Raw genomic sequence first — 22588 nt, 5'->3', positions numbered from 1 at the left:
TTGATCATGCCATGTTTTGTATCACTGCCAGGCTCAGGCTGTTTAGGGCGGTCACCTACACAGCACCCACACACCACTCCATCTTTGTTTATCTTCTCTCTCTCTCTCTCTCTCTTCTCTCTCTCTCTCTCTCTCACACACACACAGACAAACACACTCTCTCTCTCTCTCTGTCTCTCAGACACACACACACACAAACACTCTCTCTCTCTCTCTCTCTGTCTCTCAGACACACACACACAAACACTCTCTCTGTCTCTCAGACACACACACACAAACACTCTCTCTCTCTCTGTCTCTCAGACACACACACACACACTCTCTCTCTCTCAGACACACACACACTCTCTTTCTCTCAGACACACACACACACTCTCTCTCTCTCTCAGACACAGACACACACACACACACTCTCTCTATCTCACTCTGTCTCAATTGCTCTCTTTCCACTGCTTGCTCTGTTCCACTCTGCCACACTGTTATTCTTTTTGTGCTTCCTGTGTCCAGTCCACTGTCTCTAATCTCTAATCTCTCTCTGTCTCTCAGACACACACACACACACACACACACTCTGTCTCTGTCCGTCCGTCTCTCATGTCACTGCTGTCCTCCACTCAACCCTCGCCACCACAACACGGGGCTTTCTTTTCTTCCCCTCTCTGTCCTCTTTTCATCCCTGATGTTGTGTAATCACTCAGTCGTTCTGTTCCCTCTGTCTCCTGCTCCCTCTCTTCACCCAGGTCGCTCGTCTGTGACATACACGCCGGGCTCTTTAAAGTCCCTCGTTCTTCTCTTTCGCGGCCCACTGGGCTGTGTGCTGGAGATGCGGTGGTCTTACAGAGTGATGCATGTCCCGTCTCCAACCCTCCTTCTCTCCGTCTTGCTTTCTCTCTCTCTCTCTCTCTTTCTTCTCAACCTTGTCTTGTCATCTCTGTACCTCTCACCATTCCTCTGTTCTCCATTTTCCTCCTCTCCCTCTCCTCTCTTCCTTTCCTCTGTCTCCAAACTCAACTACGTTTCCTTCTTCTTCTTTTTTAATATCCCCCTCCCTCTGTCCCTCTCCCCTCACCAGTCTTTCTCTTTTCTCCTCTCTCCCTCATTTCCTCCCTCTCTTCTCTCTTTCCCTCTCTTCTCTCTCTCCCCCTCTTCTCTCTCTCCCCCTCTTCTCTCTCTCTTCTCTCTTTCCCCCTCTTCTCTCTCGCCTGCCCCTGCTGTGTTTTCTCGGCCCACTCGTGGTTAATCAGGCCATTCGCCTGAGCTTCCTGACACACACACACACACACACACACACACACACACACACACACACACACACACACACACACACACACACACACACACACACACACACACACACACACACACACACACACCTGGCTCTGGAACAGCGCTCTCTCATTGAACCCCTACTGATGGAGCCCCTCATTAACATCCATTCAGCCATCACGCTCTCCATAATGTGATAGGGGAAGATTGCTCCCAAGCTTGCTCTCACTCACTCTCTTCCTCTCTCCCTCTCTTCTCTCCCTATCTTCCCTCTCCCCCTCTTCTCTCTCTCCCAAGCTTGCTCTCACTCACTCTCTTCCTCTCTCCTTCTCTTCTCTCTCTCCCCCTCTTCTCTCACTCACTCTCTTCTCTCTCTCTCCCTCTCTTCTCTCTCACTCCCTTCCTCTCTCTCCCCCTCTTGCTCTCACTCACTCTCTTCCTCTCTCTCCCTCTAATGTGCGTTCCACCTCTCTCTCTCTCTCATATTTGCTCTCTCTCTCCATCTTTCTTTTCTCTCTCCCCTTATCTTTTTCTCTCTTCCCCCTCTCTCTCTCCTCTCACTCTCTCCATCTTTCTGTTCTCTCTCCCCTTATCTTTTTCTCTCTTTCCCTTCTCTCTCTTCTCTCTCTCCCCTTATCTTTTTCTCTCTTTCCCCCCTCTCTCTCCTCTCTCTCTCCCTCCCTCTCTCTCTCTCTCAGCACACGGATGCTCTGCTCCTGAGGTGGTGAGACTCTTCAGGTGGAGTAGGGTCCGTTTTCCATCCAAATGACTCCTTCACCCAATCAAGGCTTGGCTGAGGCCTTAATGCCACTCGAGCTGGGAAATGATGGCGGGTGACATCGGCGCCTCTCCACCCCCCTGCACCACTGCCAGAGCTGCAGGACAAGTGTCACTGAGCAAGGGTGTGTGTGTGTGTGTGTGTGTGTGTGTGTGAGAGAGAGAGAGATAGATAGAAAGATAGATAGACAGATAGAGAGTGAGAGAGAGAGAGAGAAAGAGAGAGAGAAAGAGAGAGAGAGAAATAGAGAATGTGTGCGTGCAAGAATATAGGTGAATGTGTGTACGTGTGTGTCTGTGTGTGTGTGTGAGTGTGTGTGTGTGTGTGTGTGTGTGTGTTTGTATGCGTGTTAGTGTATGTGTGTGTGTGTGTGTGTGTGTGTGTTTGTATGTGTGTTAGTGTATGTGTCTGTGTCTGTGTGTGTGTGTGTGTGTGTGTGTGTGTGTGTGTGTGTGTGTGTGTGTGTGTGTGTGTGTGTGTGTGTGTGTGTGTGTGTGTTAAACAAGCGCACAGCTGCTTGGGCAATCTCATTGGTTTGCTCAGAGTCATGGCAACCACGGTCCCAAAGGAGTGGCATGTTCACCTTCATAACGTTGCCCTACACTCGAGCACATGCTCTTAACATCAGCACACTACACTGTCTCACAAGAGCCCTCTTCACACTCATCTCCCTCCCTCCCTCCCTCCCTCTCTCCCTATCATCTATCCCTTTTCTCAGCTGCAACATTGTCATCCGTCTTCATTCCATCTCTTTCTCTCCAATCCATCACATCCTTCTGTTCACATCTTTCTCTATTTTTAATCCTGCCCATATGGTGGTGTTTCTTCTGTTGGCTTTCTCCGCCATATTCCCTGCCTAGGGTTAGGCTTTAGGTTAGGGTTGGGGGTTTGTTTTTAAAATAAGCTTTGGCGACTGACTCCACACACTGATCTCTGTGTGGCAAATAGATGCAGACTAAAAAGCCCTGAAAAACAAAAGCCCTCCTTTTCTACTGGTGTCCAACTGATTCACATTCATCATCACATTTCTGTGCATTATTATATATTATTTATATTATTATTGTATATTATCTACATTATTATTATATATCATGTTCTCACTCTCCAGCATCCTTTTCTTCTTTGTCATCACGGTCATCATCATAACTGACAGTTCCATCACAATCATCCTGTTCTGCGCCTCCCTGATCTCCATCAAAACCACTAACACAATAAACTCCATCTTCATCTTCGTCCTGATCACCACCACCACCATCATCCTCACTGTCGTATCGCATTCCATCACCTCACAGCTTTCATTTTGATCAGCGTGGGCCTGCTTGAAACTCCTGCATGTTGATAATGAAACTCTGTTGTGGCACGGATAGGGGGCGTGTAATTCCCCCAAAGTTACTGGAACAAAGTGGCAGAATTAAGGAATGCTCTAATTGGCTGGTCTCCGATCAGAAGATAATCACATTAAAATTCAGTTAGTGAGTGGCGCTTACCTGTTCAAACCAAGCGCAGCCTTTGCCGCTGTGACTAATGGCACAATAAAAGCCCGGCGATGAGAACAACTCTCCGTCGTTATGCTCCGTAACACAATTTCTCTCTCCCATTCGTTCCCCCCTTCCGCTTGCGCTATCGCGCCGTGCCGTGCTTTATTTGCATTTATTCAGGCATTTCTTATGAGCCACAATTGCATTTTCCCATTCAGTCTCATGGCACTAAGCTTCTCTTTGACTCAGACACACACACCTCCTCACACTGCGGATACCACAATCTAAAAATATTTGGGTGTTTTATCCGTATCCAGCCCAATATATACATATTTGTATCCGAGAAATACTGTTTAAAGGCTCTGTCTATAAAGGTTAGTGGAATGTGGGTCCGTGTGTAGGTGTGGGTAAGGCATGAAGTTAGCGAGCAGCGGAAGTAAGCTAAACCGCACAAAGGGATTTGGTTCCCCATTCAGCGGAGAGAAGGCTGGCTTCACTATTTTTAATTAAATGTCAACATCTTTATTTTATACTGGGAATTACATCCATGGGTTTTGGATCAAAGGATAAACCCCTGGTTTACATTGAAGTCCTCCTCAACGCATTGAACCAAGTGTCAAGTTGAAATACCAATTTCAACACAATGTACGAGGGCCCTAAAAGGTAATCCAGCTCTCATTCTGCTTTCTCAATGACGCAAATGGTAGCTGACAAGCATCTGAAAACCCAATTGTAGTTTGATCAGATTTTCTTGCGTACGCAAAGATATTTTTGCATCTTGATTTTCTTTGGCTTCCTAAGGGACTGGCGCACATGTGTGTACATGTCTGTCTGTGTGTGTGTGTGTGTGTGTGTGTGTGTGTGTGTGTGCCTGTCTGAGTGTGCACCCATGCGTTTGTGTGGAAGGGTATCTGTGAAAGCGCAAAATTAGATCAGTGCCTCTGAGCCTTTTGAATTTCCAGTAACAACTTCTGCATTTGTTGTTCCTTTTCAATTGAGAGGCAATCTTGCCTATGGCAGCTGGAGGGGGAAAAAATGACAAAGTTCAGGAAAAGTGATGAAAACGCATTTAAACGAATGGCCCTTATTTTACCCTCTGTGGGATAAACAAATAGATATGATTCAATTATATGACCCTGTGTGGGATAAACAAATAGATATGATTCAATGTTTGCAGAGCAATGGAACTTAAATGTGGGAGAGACAGGGGCTTCAGCCTGACCCCAGAGCCAACACAGGGGTCTCAGCTAAACCTGCCAGTGTGTGTGTGTGTGTGTGTGTGTGTGTGTGTGTCTGTCTGTCTGTGTGTGTGTGTGTGTGTGATGTTTTTGTGTTTGTCTTCAGGATGACCGTCTGTTAATTCCATGTGTCAGCATGTTATTAAACCTATGAGATCATGAAATGTGTGTGTGTGTGTGTGTGCTGCCCACACACGTGAGCCCTCACCTTTCACAACAGAGGCTTTCCACAACCCTATATGAGTTTCTCTCCGGGCAGCCCAGGCGACAGACTCAGTCTAGTCAATCTCTCGTCTCCAGCATCAATCATCCCTCAGCTGCCCTCCCAATCCCTCTGTCTCTTGCTCTCTCTCTTTCACTGTCGGCTTGACGTCTCTTTTCATATGAAGCCAGCGTTGCAGGCATCATCGCTCCCCTTCGCTTTACCCCGAGTCTCTCTTTCTTCCTGTCCTTCGGTACCCTTCTCTGTGTGTTCTTCCTGATAGAGCCTGCCCCGCTGCCTTAGCCTTAGCTTTACCTTATAGATTCTGTTCAGCGTATCCCTCCGCTTTTCTCTCCCTTTTCTTTCTGTCTCTACCCTTCATGTCTCTCTGTTCCTTCTCTCTCTCTCTCCCTCCCTCCCTCCCTTCTCTCTCTCTCAGACAGGCTTTCTCTGAACTGGATGAGGGTGTATGTAAATCCGTTATCAAAAGTCTCTCTTGATTAAACAGATAAAGGACTGCCGATGATCACATGTCTCCTCTCTCTTTCGTCCTCCCCTCCATAGCATAGCTGGTCCTCCCCTCTCCACCAGCGCCATTTCGCTATCGCTCTCCTCCCTTCCTCCCTTCCTCCATCCCTGCCCCCCACCAGTCTCCTCCGCTGGTTCCTGAGCCACCCACCCCCTCCACCCCCCACCCCCACTCTCCCCCTCCTCGCTCCTGCATCTCCTGCTCTGCTTCCACCCTCTGCTGCTGTCACACGTGAGATTAATGACACTGATCACCACACTGCCCCCAGTCTCCGAGGCCTGCAGACACAGCTAAAGCCTGTGCTGAGAGCAGCGCGTGTGTGTGTTTGTGGATGTGTGTGTGTGTGTGTGTGTATTGGTTTGTGTGTGTGTGTGTGTGTGTGTGTGTGCGTACTTGTATGTCTTTGTGTGTGTACGTGTATGTCTTTGTGTGTGTGTGTGTGTGTGTACGTGTTTGTCTATATCCATGTAACACAGAAAGAACACATTTGCACAATGTCTACGTGTGTGTGTGTGTGGTATTCACAATGTAAACCAACGGGGGGAAAAAAACACATAGTCCACACACACACGGAAAAAAAAACTGCACCCACTCACAAACCCACCCCACTTCACAAAAAAGGTCAGTGCTCAATCAACACTACATGTCTCCCTCACACTCCAACACCCACACATGCATACTACCCCCCTGGGAGACCAGTGCACCTAACAAGCTTTCAGTCACAGAAAATGCAGCTGAGCCCCTTGTGCTCCTTGTATTCACAGCAGCAAATAGCACCCAGAAGGATCAAAAGCAGCATGTAAACAAACAAATATGTGGCGAAAGTGGCTTCATTGTGGCCAAGAGACCTTGTGTTGTCTGGCAGATAAATACATTGTTGAAGCAGGTGCGGTCAAACAAAACTACTCCAGTAACCACAGAACAGGGACCGACGTTACATTGGAAATCCATTTTGCCCTCACTTGGTGTATTAAGCCTGTTTGTGGAATGTCGTCAATTCATAATTACTTAGATTAGTTCAGAATGCAGAAAATAAAGGAATGGGTTTTGAAGATATTGCTTTAATCCAGATCCCCTGACTGCAGTAGGCTACAGACGCACTTGTCATGGGATGGCGGGCATGAAATCTGCCGCCCCTATTGGGAATCGCACGGGACAACAACGGAGTTCTTAAAAAGCAGTGATTGGATGACATGAACACATACACACAATAGCTATTGCTTTGGACAGTGAGAAAAACCCTTTTCGCCATTAAGCTGAATGGATTGTTAAATAGCTCAAACATTTTCAGGAGTTCAGTTATGCCGCCTGCCCTCCGGATATGAGAGAGAACTGCCACTGCTACCGAATGGATTAGGCTACTTGCAATACTTGGCCGACTGCATTTTCTCATAGGCGACATTTGATGAGTGAAGAAGTCAGCGACATTTTGCAATACCTCAGGTGACGAGGCTTAAGTTCTCACATGCTACACTGCAGGATTTTTTCTTCAAATGTCGAAGGCGACATCCCCCACCCTGTACCAAAATATCAATATCCTCTCGGCTAATGGATTACATGTACCTTTTATTCATGTAGGGAGACATGACACCAATTCAGTTATATTAAGTCGTTATGCATGGAACGAATGGATAGTCTTGACCCGTTCAGAAAAACTCTTTCGTCCCTCTATCCTTGCATGACACGAGTAGGCTTCCCTCGCAGGATGAGGTTTTAGTTTGGTTTCATTTTAATCGGGGGCATAGTCCAAGTGGTCCAACATGACAATCGATTATACTCTATACAAAGCACGTACGTCCACATATGTCGCTCTGGTGGTCTGTTCTGATAAAAGCACATGATTCAGAAAGTAGCCCAGATTAAAACCTTTGACAGCTGGACGTCCGCATCATGCGCGGGTATCACAACAATGTACACACACCTTGCTTATGCGCCGTTAAAGGCGTTTATTTCATCCATATCATAGCATTGCCATTACTATCCTTCACATTTGAGAGCACTGCCACATGTGCCTCAAAAGAACCCAAGGGTCTTCAGTGTCGAGTTATGCTCAAATTACGAGAGGCACTAACACAACTGGCAAAATATATCTTTCACAGAAACATCAAACACCTTACCTGTGCGGACGAAAGACAACAGGAATACCACACATAAAATAGTGCAGTCCTTCCATACGGTCGGAAACGCCATCGTTGTTGTTAGTCCCTTTTCACTCTTCTTTTTTAATTCCTCTTCAATAGCGTAATGAAATGAACATTAGCATGCAGGTGGAAACCTACGAAAGTTAGGATAGTATTCTGTGCCCAGTGGTTCAAATCACAGCGTCTTACATACTAATGACCACACAGATACACACCCACTTAGGCAGTGTATTGACAAACGGTGTGCGTGGTTTGTCCGGTTTGCTTGGTTACTTTAAAATGTTAATACACTTAAAGCTGTGGAGGAGGGTCCAAGTGCGAAATGTCGTCCAATTGCGGGAATCATAAGCTTTTGAGGGCGTGTAAGATACCAGACCGTGGGAGTGGTTTACAGTAGGGTACCCTCAAAGGCTGTAGATCTATACTGAAATCCTTGTTGTCAACCGTAATGATGGCACAATAGCCATTTCAATATATAAAGCCTGTTAATAACATAGGCTATTAATAAACCTATGCATGGCGTAAAATGTCCAGACTGTTAGTTTAAATTCACAGTATTTTTCGTACACAGTATTCTACATTTTTTTGTATTATTAGTATCCATTAGTCTAACTATAATGTATATATATATTGCTCTGTGTGGATTTATTCATGATATAATATGTATCTGATACAGTGATTATAGGCAAGTGTGGGACAATATAGCTGTGCAACTCTGTCAACACTCATTTTCGCAAGTGCAAGGGTGAGTGTGCATTTACGCATGCAAACGGGTATGTATTAGCCCATTTCAGGCTTTACAAAGCATAAGAGAAGTGCTGTAAAAAGAAACGCAAAAGGAACGAATGACACTGGACAGAGAAAAACAAGAGACTGTTGGAATCCCATCCATGGTAGGTAGACCTACTTAAAAACACGCGCATTATTGACCTAGCTTACTAGTGTGACTAAACCAACAAATGTGGTAAATGAACGGTGAGGCAATTTTCGTACAATAGTTCTTAAACCGTCTATGTGTAATTTCAGGGCATGGAATTGTGTTGTTAGCTTGAATCTGGCGACACCTTTGGATGGCCCAGGCGAACTGAAAAAGTAAACATATTTGCAATTGCCGACCTTCCTTTAAACCAGTAGTGGGTTTCCCAATAACGGTGGCTCGTAGCGTTTGACAGTAACCTTGACAGGTTACTAAAGTTGTTTAGTTTTCTATGCGTGTTTCCCAAACCATCTCTTAAGAGTTCCTCTGGGTGAAACCTATGCATATCTTAAGGGTCTGAATCCATGTTTCTGGAATCGATAACTGTCATTCACGTAGGTTTGAGCTTGTGTCAGATGATTATGATGCGCATTATTGGAGCGCAGATGATCATTAGGTCTATTAGAAAGAACATCAACAAGAAATAGCCTTAATAGAAATCGATTCTTGACATTCACGTAGGTTTGAGCTTGCGTCAGATGAGTATGATCGGCATGGTTGGAGCGCAGGTGATCATTAGGTCTATTAGAAAGAACATCAACAAGAAATAGCCATGCAATCATGCAAGCCAAAGTAAAAAACACAAGTTCCCAAAGCAGACTAGGTGTTAGCCTAATCATAGCCTTAAGGGATTAAAAAATTGACGGCTAATTATAATTTATACCGATGTTTTTTATTTTTATTTGAAGAAGAACAAAATGTAATGCATCGCATATTTTGGTCTTATATCGCAGTCAGGTGTGTGCTCAGATAGCAAGCATATCAGTCCACCTTGGTTTTGGTCGGTGGTGTGCCACTTCTGGTTTGCTCTCGGACCTCATCTTTAGTTTATCTGGGCGTTGATATTAATAAAACAACATAAAATGTTAGCAATTCCTGGAGTCATATCATATCCTCCTTAGTATAGTCTATTTCAAATATTGTCTGCTAAACAAAGGTATCACCGGAAGGCTCTCGTGCAAGGTGAAACATGACTTGGTCAATGAAAGACATAGGCTATGTTACGCACTGGTAACATCTATACCAATCTTAAGGGTTGGTGAAAACTAATACAAAAGTAGAAAATTAATAAAGAAGCAATGTTTATAAAGCAAGTGCCGGTGGTCCGTTTGTCTGTAACTCACCAGTGTACCGCCCTTAAGCCAAACTCACCACCATCTATAGGCCTAATGGTCCGATGAATGAACCAAGGCATACAGCCGTATATTAATATGCTAGGTTTACCAATAGCCAAATGATTTTCACTAGCCTATAGGTAAATACCTCGACCCAAACACTGAACGTTGGCGCTGCTTTCAGGTAGCCTACAACAGCTACCTTATAGTAAAATGACTACTTGTCTAGTCATGTCGATAACAACCACAGTAGCTTGCAAGAATAAGGGGCAGGGTAAAAACGAGCCTTGAATTAATCAATTTAATAACACGATGCCCGTTCTGCCCTGTGGTGCATGAGGACGTTAATCGAGTGTCATTGTTAAACCGCTGCATCTACACATTATTAACGGCGGACGGCGGTCAACCGCAAGCTGATAATAAAATCATATAAAATCGATCATAAATGCCGCAGACAGTCGTAATGAAAGGAGTAGTTATGATAACTGCAACCGTAATAAACAGCACTGCTTTAAACTTGAGTTTAACTCGGAATGCAAACCAGGATAGGCAATTTCCAAATGAAAGGACTCAAAAAGTCACCTGAAGTATCAGATGATGGTCTGGGGCCTCCTTTTCCATGGTAAAGCCAAAGGTTTTATTGATTTCGTGTGTGCCCTGATGTAGCTGCCTGAGGCCATTCCAGAAGGCTATTCTGCCTGTTTGAAATAGGTCCTACCTCAACACAACTCAATTGTGACACAAAACTTGGGTGATTATATTTTATTGAACCTGCCTGCTATTAAAAGCAATAAAAGTACATAAGTTTAAATACAAGTCTTTAATGCAAAGTGCCAAAGTGCTTCTAGAATCACTGACGCAGTTTTTTTTCATCACTTTAAGTGCAACAGATGAGAACTCACTGCTTTCAGGTACAGCATTCATTTCCATTGAAAGAGAAAAGTACAACCCACTTGAGAATTCAATTTCAACAGACAGAGCGATTTCCAAAGGAGACATATCATTTCATCGCAGAACAGCCCCCAAGACCACCGGAGCAACTGAAGAAGGGCCTTCTGCTCAAGGTTACCACTAAGGAGTAGAAGAGGAAGAGGAAGAGGAAGGGGGGGATACATGCAACACCAGGAAGCCCCCAGCCTGGGATAAGAAGTGTGAATCTCAATTTTCCAAGCTGCGAAATCAATATAGAGAAAATTGCACACCTTCTGTTGAAGAGCTCTCCGGCCTATTGAATTTAGACAGGCTCTGTGATAAAACAGGGAGGGAAAAAACAACAAGAAAAAAAAAAGGTCTCACTTGCTTTCACAAATCCTTATGAATGCTCTGATTTGAAGCGTGTGCTGTCTTCCCACAAACATCCACCCCCATTCCCGTTTGTAACTAAACCATCAATTTCCTGTCTGTGTTTTCCACCTCTCCTTCATCCTTCAGCCTGCTCCAGCACCCTACTTCTGCTCACACCAGAGGCTGGTTGTCTCCAGTTGTGGAGGGAAGAGACTCCATGCTCCCTTTGTAGATGGGCTTTGTCTGGGAGTGGTCATCGCTAAGGTGTGAGGGAGAGAAGGACATGAAGAGACACAGAGAGAGAGAGAGAGAGAGAGAGAGAGAGAGAGAGAGAGAGAGAGAGAGAAGGACATAAAGAGACAGACAGAGAGAGAGAGAAATGTGATTAATTCAAGAGTAACCCAATGAAAGGGAGAATACAGCAGACCCCTGATCAGTTATTCTACTCCACAGCAGGCCTTAATTTCTCCTTCATGGAGGACACTTGTCCATGTCGAGAGGATGCAATCATGACTAAATATGATCTCCATCTCACCAGTTACAGAATCATGGGAAAACAGATCGTTTTACAAAGCCAGCTGTACAAATGCATTTTTAGATTAATTAAGGCTTAATGTATAAGGCTGGAAGACCTCAGCTCTATGGAGGACCAAACCTGCCATATTTATAAATGAATGAATGAATAAATAAATGTCCACATCCATGCATTTAGACAGAAATAAATTAATAAATGTATTAATTAACGCACAATTGTCAATCAATAGTTACTTATAATTTACATGTATGTATGTATTTATTTCTGTATTCATGTATTTATTCATTCATTCATTCATTCATTCGTGCATTTATTTATTTATTTATTCATTCATTCATTCATTCATTGTTCCCAATATGATAATGAGAGGAGGCCAGTAGGCGTGGAAACTGACGTTCAGACATTTTGCAATCAACCCAGAGCCTTAGATTCAATCTAGCTAACTAGTGCAAGCATTTTTCCGTAAGATCTGCATATAATATTTCAAGCTAGCTAATAACCTATAAAGATTCTTTATTATTGTTATTTATTCAGTCTCGAGGGAGAGACTGTGGAGAGGTATCTATCTAGCTAGCTAGCTAGGTTGGTGACAATCTAGAGAACAGTACAGTAACGTAGCAGTGTGGAGCAAGATAGTCACTGTAGCGATAACTTGCTTGTAAGATGATGATCCTGATGTAATGCTATGGCTTTATCAGATCGCCAGGTTATTGCTCTCAGGTTGTGCCTTATGCATACCTTGGGATACTCAGGAGTAGGTTGCCCATTCATAAAATGCTACAAAAATTGAAATAAAAAAAGTTCATAATGGCCTTTTGGGACGTTTTGTTCAACATTGATACAGTATGTCAAGCTCCTGGCAACTAGCTGGCGTTTGCTATCGCTAGCTAGGATAGCTCAGCGTGCAATTTTACAGACTGTAACATTAGCATTTTGACGGTAACATTAACACATTTGTTGGAGAGACTAGTTATGTACTTCTGATGGTAATAATACTAGTTGCCATGAACCATAACTGTGTGGGGATGTTCTCTCAACTAGATAGTTAGTCATCATACCTAGCGATAGCGCAGTTCGCCAGATAGATAGCTAGCTAACTGCAAGCAGCTTCATTTATTTTGCAGCAGACATATGTGTATTTTGCGATATATTGAGTTGGGTGTGGTGGGGTCTCCCACTGTTTAATCCACAGCTGGCACCTTTCCTCCTGTGTTTTGGGTTTTGGAAATGCGAAAAAAACGACGTGTCCCTCTAATCTCGCAGGGTGCCTTGTGGCAGATCTACAAGTCCCGTAGGCACACTGTTTCACCCATAGACATATGGTATATATTCACCATGCTGCTCAGACCTCAAAGTTGTCGGACCTTCTTCTCTCAGTAGCGGTTGCTAAGGTATGATTGGATATACATTTTCATTTTCAACGAGATCGGCCACCCTGGCCAAGTCTCTGGCAATTGCCCTTTTTCCATGACAGCAAGGTAAGGCTAACATAATCGAATACAACGCGTTGAAAACGATTAGCCAATGGTGTGTCAAATACCGCCTACCTATTTTTGATTGACACATCTCATTAACATATTGAGATGAAGAAATACAGGAATGAATGAATAAATAAATGAATGAATGAATACAGAAATAAATAAATGAATGAATGAATAAATAAATGAATACAGATATAAATGAATGAATACAGAAATAAATGAATGAATGAATGAATAAATAAATGAATACAGAAATAAATACATACATAAATGTAAATTATAAGTAACTATTGATTGACAATTGTGCATTAATTAATACATTTATTCATTTATTTCTGTCTAAATGCATGGATGTGGACATTTATTTATTCATTCATTCATTTGTAAATATGGCAGGTTTGGTCCTCCATACAGCTCAGCTGTTACTATGGTTATTTTGACAAACATTATGACAATGTGGTTGCTGTCCAGAGGTTTACAGAAGATACAGACTTCAGGTTCAGTTTTTTTTTAAGGTAAATGTAGGTACGTGTCCAGTCCAGGAAAACTGAGAAAAGGCACATAGGCCTACATTGAGGTTTTGGGTCATCTTTCAATTGAGTTTGGGCAGCTTCATGTATTACCAGGTTATAAGTAAATATATGCTATGAGGTTAGTCTCAAAGTTGTGTTGCTATGATTTCAGGATTTGTGACATTAAGTACAAGCTGATCCAATGAATTTCAGTATAATTAGCTTTGAACCTCATTAGCTACACCCACAGCGCAGCTGGAATCCAAAGCAGCAGTTCCAGACCACAATAAAAAAAGAGTGACTGTTAGTTTGTCAGAGGAAGAGCTAGAGAAAACCAAAAGATGTTTAAAACCCATTATGTAACATGAAGCATTGTAATATCCTCTTAGCCTTTCTCATAAAAGTACTTGGCCTTAATCTCGTACCTTCACACTCAATTAGCCCTCTGAAAGTGGCCCGTGGCTTTTCATGATTGTGATTATAAGAGACAAAGAAGTTCAAATACAGGGGAGACAGATGAGTTTGGCATGACTTACATGGGTCCCTTGGTCTGCCTCATCTTGGCTCTGCGGCAGAGGAAAGCCGTCATGAAGACCACCAACACCAACAGCACCATGCCAGCGCCCGCCGCGGTCAGGGTGATGCGTCCGTCGGTAGACTCATACCAGCAGGCATCCTCTGTGTGGCAGAGAGAGAACACCGTTAGTGCCAACCATGTCCTGGTGGATCAGTGTGGTGATCCATATGTAAGAGCCAAATTCATTTCATGTGTTATAATAATTTAGTTTAAAAAGATAACAAAAAAAGGTAACTGAAGATAAACAATTTAATTTTGATTTGAAAGAATGTTTAGGTTAAAATATGTAATTTAGTATTGTATTTAAAAGCTGAAGAATTTCAGAATGTAAGCTTCCAATCAGATGACGTTACGTCAGTGTAATACCTGCGTATGGGACTTTTAGTTTAGATTTGAGCTCAGAGAAGTTGGAAGCGACATCGTTTTTTGACCCTGTGAACTTGTAACCCTACGTTTTCTAGTAAACATTTTTTTATGGAAGATTTACTTGTCTCACTCGCGTGTCAATTAATAGTTTCTAAGACCGATCTCAAAATTGTGGTACAGAAGACTTTGAAACAAACGGAGTGCCACTACACTCTGTGTGGCAGAGAGAGAACACCGTTAGTGCCAACCATGCCGACCATCCCCTGGTGGATCCTCTCAGGCACTCGCAACTCTTCCACCACTGACTACACTCCAACATCCATTCCAGTGAGTGTAATTAAGTCTGCAGTGTTCGCACCGCTAATGAGATTGCAATGGGCAAGGATCCTAATTTATATTGGTGATATGATCGCTTTGGTGAGGTGTTTAAATGAAATGTTTTTTTTTCTCTATCATCCCACAGATCTCTAATTAAATCTGAATGTGATTGGTATCAGAAGCTGAATTAAACGCAGTGTAATCCCTTATAATGCTTAAAATTCCCACTTTTCCTCTTGGCTGTTTGACTGAGTTCAACCGTGGCATTCAGCTGACTATGCCTAAGTGCATACTAACTTTCCATCACTTTACTTTAACCCATCATGAGGTCAATATCAGATCAGTACTGGGACATTTCCCTAACTGTGTTTCAATAATGTACAATAATGTATACAGAAGTGAGCAGACCTGGTTCTGTGTGTTCAGCCACACTCATAAGTAGCGCGAAAATGTGACTTGTTTAAGACCATTTCCCAGGTTGACATTTGAAGACGTGTAGACATTGTTGTTTGTCGTTGAAATGAGTCAGGGCCTGTCTTCACAAAGCATCTTGAGGCTAAAGTAGTTCCTAACTTGCTGATTTAGGAAAAACAGGTTTAATTTTGGGACTCCTACTTTTTTTCCACGTTACAATGTTTTGGAATGCAGAAGCAGAATTACTGTTCAAGATACCGTCTCAATCTCGAGGGAATAATTATGGAGCCTGTAAGGGTTGCAATAACGACACCAACCAACTGAAACAACCCCCTCAGTGCCAAAACTAAATTGAATGAAACGTTTGATTGGTAAATTACACTAGCTCCTGTCTACTACACAAACGTGTAATCATACAAATGTATTTTGAGAACTGTGCAGAGATACTCTGTCTGTAGGTAGCATATTCCGTTACTATTTAATGTGTAGCATATGTCACATATTTATTTATTTATTTATTGTTCTTTGTAGCAGGCCATCAAACGCATGCCTACTCACAGACCTATTTACCAATCGCCAAGGTCATTGAGGGCAAGCTCGTACATGAGAATTGACGTCAGCCATAGCAACAGAGTCTTTCTCTTTAGGAGTTTAGGAGTTCTCACTTTTCTTTAGTAAAAGTTGGGTCTCTGCGGCTTTGGGAGCTGGATTTAGGACAGCAAACATCTCGTGAGGAATTTTAAGTGTGACTCAGCAGTACTCTTAGAGGTAAGATAAAATGCTTTGTGAATACAGGTCCAGACTGGTTGTACTTAATCCTAAGGTATTAGGGCAAATATTCTGATCATCTTTCCATGTCATCTACACATAGTGTGGGCCACTTGTACACATACTTCTTGCACTGGATGAAACACATCTGAGTTATATCTGGATGCGGCATTTAATACCTGTGCTGATGTTACCACTGTCTGTAAACAGGATTTAGTTCAAGCAAACCATGGCAAATCTTTTGTTTCCTCAACCTGGTTTACGTAACATCTTTCAACTGCACTTCCTGGACCACAGTCTGTCACGTCAGCTATCCACAGTGATTCTAATCAGTCAAACACCCGTGGCGGTTTACTTAACGACTATGTATGACATTTTCCTCCTCCCCAATCTGCCTTGAGTAAGACATGTCACCCAGCCACGTCTATCCTCCACATTCCCAAAGCCCCATCAAGGTGATGCCCTACTGCCAACCAGCCACGTCTATCCTGCACATCCCCAAAGCCCCATCAAGGTGATGCCCTACTGCCAACCAGCCACGTCTATCCTGCACATCCCCAAAGCCCCATCAAGGTGATGCCCTACTGCCAACCGTCTCCCACCTGCGAGGACGGTGAGGGTGAAGGAGCGGCTCCGGCGGAGGGACTCCACGCTGGGGTGTTGGGCAGTGCAGGTGTAGGTGCCTTCATCCTGAGGAGTCACTTCCCTCAGTGTCAGGGTCTTAGATGGCAGGATCCAGTCACTGCCCTGGAGAGGGATTAACATGGGGTGTAAACGGGGGGGGGGATCGAGAGGAAGAATGAGACAGAGAGTCAGGGAGAACGCGGTGGGGAGGGAGAGAGAGAAAGAGAGGATGAGAGAGAGAGGGAGAGAGAGAGAGAGAGAAAGAGAGTTAGTTAAGGACAATGAAGTGTTATGAGAGTGAGAGAGAAAGTAAATGTTGCATAAAGAATGTGGAAAAAGTGAACTTTATAACAACCTACTTTGCACAAACTCAGCGGTGAGTAATTTAAGCTGTTCAAAGTTATGCGAATCAACACGAGCTCGGCCAATTAACCTCGATCACTGCTTCAGACAACGGTTGCTCTGCAGTATACTGTTAAGCATGAAGAATAATGAGTGTGCAAAAAGAATAGCAGAGACAAAAATAACCACACAAAGCAAAGCAGACAAGGAATAGCCACCAATGCAGACAATGGCAGATGGAAGAAAAAGAGAAAAAGCCAGTGTACAAGACACAGCATGTCATAACCATATTAATGATTTGGCATTCGTGGGTTTCTTCCACTTGCCAACAAAGTCCATTTCAATTTGAATAGAATTGAATTAAGAGGATTTCCTGTAGTGCCAAGTTCTGGCCAAAACAGCATTGTGTATGCTAATCCACTAGCTGTAAGACTGCCTCTCTGCCTTGTGCTGTGTCACAGGCACAAACAGAGAGAGTTGCACAGGTAACTACTCGCTATCAAAGTATAAATATTCCTTGTGCACAAATAGTTTTCCTGAATTGCTTTCACAATGATGAACATAGGTGTATTTAAGCACGTTAGCATGCTGTGGTGAAACCAGAAAGCTCCAATATGCAGGGTAATGTGTGAGCACAGAATAGTGCATCAACAAAGAGTGGACTAATAATTAGATGATTTAGGAAATGAAGCTCAGCCACATACTGTGGGATGAGAGCAGATTATAAAACTCTGCATAAACTGAAGGTCATTCACAGTTTCTTCTACATTATTCTACTCTTTACTTTACTGATTACTCTTCAGTAATCTAGGGCAATTATAATGTAATTAATAAGGATATACCATATAAATATTGTATTATAAATATTTGAAGAAATGCATTTAAAACATCTGAAAATGTCCAGAAACTGACAATGTGTAAGAATAGTGGGAAATATTATAAGAGTACACCTTTTAGGTCTTTAAGCCTTTTCATTTATTGTATTTATAAAAGTGTGTTGTTAAAATCAGCCCGGATGTTTTCAGTGTCGTAGGGGCTCATTTGCTTAAGGGAATATTGCTTCAGTGTATGGTTTGTCTAAACTTTCCTAAAGGGGACTGAAACTGTAAACAATCAGCCTCTTCAAAAAAACAAATCCTGCTCAACCGGTTTCTCTGCCCTTTCTCTGCTGGGCGTTACTGCAGAGTGTTTCCTTCCGTCTGTGTGTGTGTGTGTGTGTGTGTGTGTATGTGTATGTGTATGTGTATGTGTGTGTGTGTGTGTGTGTGTGTGTGTGTGTGTGTATGTGTGTGCTAGAGCAGAGCTGGGACTGTGCCCTAACCAAAGCCACTGTCAACACTCACCTCCTTCTGCCAGAAGTACTCAGGGGTCTCCGACGCAGTGGCGGAGCAGTTCACCTCCACATCGCTCCCTAGTGGCACACGCAGGTCCTGCATTGAGTTGAAGAATCGGTTGTAGTAACCATTATGGCTTTCCCTGGTGAAGGACAGGTCGTGCATATCTGTACAAAAGATAGCCAGGAAAAAAAAAGAGGAAGACAGAGGAGAGGGGGCAGTCAGAAGACTCAGTAGGAGAGCACGCACAATAAGGTGTGCGCCTTGCGGCCTCTCGACAAATGCACTCCTCACAGCGTATCGAACACACTCGGGAGAGTCTTGCCACCAATTACCTGCAAATTACCTCTGGGAGCAATCAATAGCGATGATAATGGTCAGCCTCAGCTTGTTCCATACAAATGACGCTATTCTGGAGTAATGGTTCATTTTCTCACCATCTGCACGTCAGTTTAACAGCTACTCCTTCTCTCCTTCTAACATCTATATTCTGTTCTGTTTATTGCAGTACTTCCCCATCATCGACTCCACTGCACAAGACTGTAGTCAATGCGGTCGAGGAGAACATGAGAATGTATCTACCCGCTCCTTCAGCCCACAGTAGCCTTGGATGATCAGTTTCGAGCAGATCAGTCTTCTATCACTAGTCAAGTGTATTTTCATCAGTTAACACGGTATCATATACAGGGTGAACATATCTGACTGACTTTGAATAAAGAAATTATTCATCAGAAACTGCCTAATCATTCTGAAAGTATATATTTAACACACATTTGTCCTAACCAAAACCCGGAAGATCTTTGTTCTGTAGAACGGAGACTTTCAGTTCTGCTTTCAATCTGAGCGTAAACACCTACAGTGAACAGTGACGGACAGAGGGGTGGAGGAGTTGTCCGAGCCGAGGGCGTCGTCGTCCGACACGCAGCGGTAAAGGCCCTCCATGTAGGTCGGGATGCCGTAGGTGGTCAGGAGCAGACGGTCGTCCTCAAGGGTCAACTCAAAGTAGCGGTAGGAGCAAAGGCGGCCCAAGTAAGACCTCTCCATTTCCAGGCGATACCATCCCTGTGAGAACTGAGAACAAGATACGCTATAAGAATGGCTCTGCCTTTTATTTGTTTTTGCATATATATCTTTATTTTTGTTTGCATTGGTCTGAAGGAAATCACTAGAAAATTAATTAACTTTTGGTTTCCTTTTAGGGAATCTTGTTTGTCTGGTTTTGTTAGATCAGATAGCTTTGGCTGTGTTGAAGAGAACAACACAGTGTGATCTGAAACAGGATGTGGCTTGTGGTTTTGTAAGACACTTCTGAGCACGCAGGACAGTACTCACGAGGTATGGGTTCATTTGGGGTAACCTTTCTTAGCTTTCTTAATGAGAATGTAACTTCAAAACCATGATATATTTGGTAATTGTGATATTGAATTGTATCAATACCAACGAATTAAAAACATGACAAAAAATGATGCAGTCCAGTGTTGACAAGTAGGCAGCACAGGCCAGGCAGAGAGAGAGAGAACAAGGAAATGCATTGTCCAATCCAAGATAGTGTGCCTTACCACACCCATAAACCCATGTTTATTCTAGAATGTATCATTGTGATAACTCACCTTGGAAGATCTCTCAAAATGGACCTGGCTCATGTTAGCTGCCGAGTCTGAGTCATAGCATTCCAGGGTCACCTTATCCCCTGCCACAATTGGCTTCGGAGGGCCTTTCACGATCAAGGAGGCTGGGTTGTACAGGGAAATTTTAGGAAACACGTGTTACAAAATTACATTTCCAGCAAGAACCACAGCTGTCATTCAGTCTCATCAGCAATAACACTTGCAAAACACAACACTTTTAAGCGAAGACAACAGAAACAACTCGAGTGCGCCCTTCGGTCATACTTGTGACGCACTACAGGTGCAACAACAACAACGCATAGATTTCACTCGCTTCCACTTTCACTCGAAATTTGTATACAATAACTTCCCTCCAATGCCAAGGAAAACAGGCTTTGTTGTACTAAGGAAATTGAATCGACACGTTAATACACGAAGCGCTGAAGGGTTATTCCCAAAACACGCAGGGGTTTTCCAAACCATCAACCTAGTATCGTAGAGTCATGTTCCTCAACCTAGTATCATGGTCATGTCCCTTAATCGTTCCGCTAACATTTCAGAGAGTGATAAAGTCCTCTTAAGTGAAAAATACCAAATGTTAAAATGACCTGAATTAAGTCCTATATATAGACACTTTGAGAGAACTAAGGTCGTTAGGTAGGTTAACTTAGATTTAAGTTATAATGCAAACATATGACATAAGAAAGGTAGGCTACCTGAAAAACTAAATCAACTTACTTAAACATTTTCACGACATTAACTGTCCTAAGCTACATTTACACTTCTTACATGACTGCGAACATTAACTGGCGTAGGACCTAAACAAAACAACAGACGCAATGTTCTTTGGACGTCTGTTTACTCCACACGGGCTCATATAAGGAAAGTGCCGTCACCGTTGATGGCAACTTCTTTAATATACAGTGCACCTTCAACAGGTGTATTGTTGGCTGAAAAAAGCTAACGTTGCCAGCATTGTTTTTGAAAAAGTGTTAAAAGTAAAATGTGGAAAATAAATCATATTTACCATGGTTTATCTGAGCGTGAATAAGCACAACAGCTGTCAAAAACAGAATCCCTTTCATTTTGACGATGTTGTCTTAAACTGTTCCCACAAGTTCCAAATGTTGATGTGTGTAAAACTGAAAATGTGCGTGTACAATTTATGGACAAAGAAGGGGGCGGACCTAGCTTATGCGCACATCCCAGTTAGACACACAGGAAACGTAAAAGTTAAGAACATTTTTTCAGTACATTGTAATCTTGTATAGTTAATTAAGTAAAATGTTGTGAGTGTGTGCAAATTATTGTTATGTATTAGACTTCAAGGTGTTTGCGCAAAAATGTTGGGCTGTTCGCCACGGTTCACGGTTTGGCACAGGTCATTTGTCTAAGTAAAAAATGGACCGTGACGTTTCTCGTAAGGAGACAACAGAAATCAACAGATTTGCGCAGTTGATAAATGAAAGCGTTTACTGGTGGACGCTGTCGAGTTATTTTATTATTTATCACGCTGCCTGCACGCTGATTTGCTTGGCTTTATGTCGAAACAATAGTTGTGATGAACGTTGTTAGGACGGACCCCAGACTTCTCCATTTTCAGAAGAGATAAACGTCAGCATGCTTTTGTAGCACCTTCACTTGAGTTATAGTGAAACATTATAAATGGAACAACTCATGAAATCAATCTGCATGCATCTATGTGTCAGCTATTTTCTAGTTGTATCTTATTTGAGAGCACCTCAGTGAAACAAAACAAACACATCAGTTTGATTGATTGATGAGGCCAAGTCTACCGCATCTTGAAGGAAAACGTGTTCTCTTTCTCAACAAAATGGCTGTTTCAAGATTAGATTGATTCCGACCTGCTACCTTATCTAACCTCTTAAAATGTTTGCCCTCATACTCAAAGAAATCAAAATCCAACACTTTGCTCAACAATTCCATCCATGGGGGTTTCATGTGGCCTAATAGACTTGATAGTTAGAAACAAGCCATCTAAGTCATTTTTAGTCCATCATTTATTAACCTCCAGGTTTGACCTGTTATAAGAATGTGTGGTCCCTGGTGTGTCTGTGGTTAGCCAGTTGATAAATGAACTCCAGTAGCACTCCATTGGCCTTTGGGGTTATTCTGTGAAGACACTTTTCCTGACGGAGAAATAAAGATGGCTCACATGCACAAACATGGCCTTACTTGGGGGATGAGTGCTGTGTAGACAAGACGCTGCAGTGTGGACCAGGTGTTGTGTTCTGTTGGGTGTCCAGGGTCGACACGCTCACTGGACACCCAAGTATCCGCAGTGTCATCAAATCAACTCACCCCTTTCAGCTTGATCTGAGGCTCCATAATGCGTCTTTTTTGTAATGACCTGTGAATGCATTAAAACAGGCCACTCATGGATCAGATTGTCAGAGCTGTGAACTTGAGAACAACTTGTAAAACGGCTTCCTGCATTAAAGACACATATCATGTAGACTTAAGGTCACCTGTGCGTTATAATTAAGTCCAGTTATATGTAATGCTGTAAGCCTTTGTCAAATGTGTTCAACATAGGCCCACATTTAAATCAGTAGTGTAGATTATGTCCAGCACTTCTTGCATTTGATCATAGTAACAACCAAATCTCTTTTGCACACATGGTCCTACACATGAAGCTCTCACCACTAGTGTACTGCATTGATCAGTGTCAATGTAGTTGTA

At 43.0% G+C, this 22588-nt stretch overlaps 2 protein-coding genes across 3 annotated transcripts in view; both read right to left on the bottom strand.

Annotated features, from left to right (window-relative positions):
* The window catches only part of cadm4 (cell adhesion molecule 4), a 121890-nt gene extending 113883 nt beyond the window's left edge, over nucleotides 1-8007 (bottom strand). Inside the window, exon 1 of one of the 2 annotated variants that reach the window (XM_012818043.3) lies at nucleotides 7609-8007. In XM_012818043.3, the coding sequence (XP_012673497.1) occupies nucleotides 7609-7681 (73 nt within the window). In that variant the 5' untranslated portion in view covers nucleotides 7682-8007. The remainder of the gene's footprint in view (nucleotides 1-7608) is intronic. The other variant, XM_031577049.2, reaches the window with a different exon arrangement.
* Nucleotides 8008-10470: 2463 nt separating this feature from the next.
* Nucleotides 10471-21066, bottom strand: si:ch211-79k12.1 (uncharacterized protein LOC568891 homolog). Its single transcript, XM_012818158.3, has 7 exons — nucleotides 20913-21066; nucleotides 19889-20010; nucleotides 19136-19349; nucleotides 18288-18445; nucleotides 16581-16725; nucleotides 14072-14213; nucleotides 10471-11266 (listed from the first exon to the last, which is right to left on the bottom strand). Exons 1-7 carry the CDS (start codon nucleotides 20968-20970, stop codon nucleotides 11179-11181), a joined length of 927 nt encoding a protein of 308 aa, XP_012673612.1. The 5' UTR covers nucleotides 20971-21066; the 3' UTR covers nucleotides 10471-11178.
* Nucleotides 21067-22588: the final 1522 nt, after the last annotated feature.

Source organism: Clupea harengus, chromosome 11 (assembly GCF_900700415.2).
Source record: "Clupea harengus chromosome 11, Ch_v2.0.2, whole genome shotgun sequence".
Classification (NCBI taxonomy): Eukaryota; Metazoa; Chordata; class Actinopteri; order Clupeiformes; family Clupeidae; genus Clupea; species Clupea harengus.
Note: the sequence above shows the minus strand (reverse complement) of the source record. Positions and strands in the feature narration are given on the sequence as shown.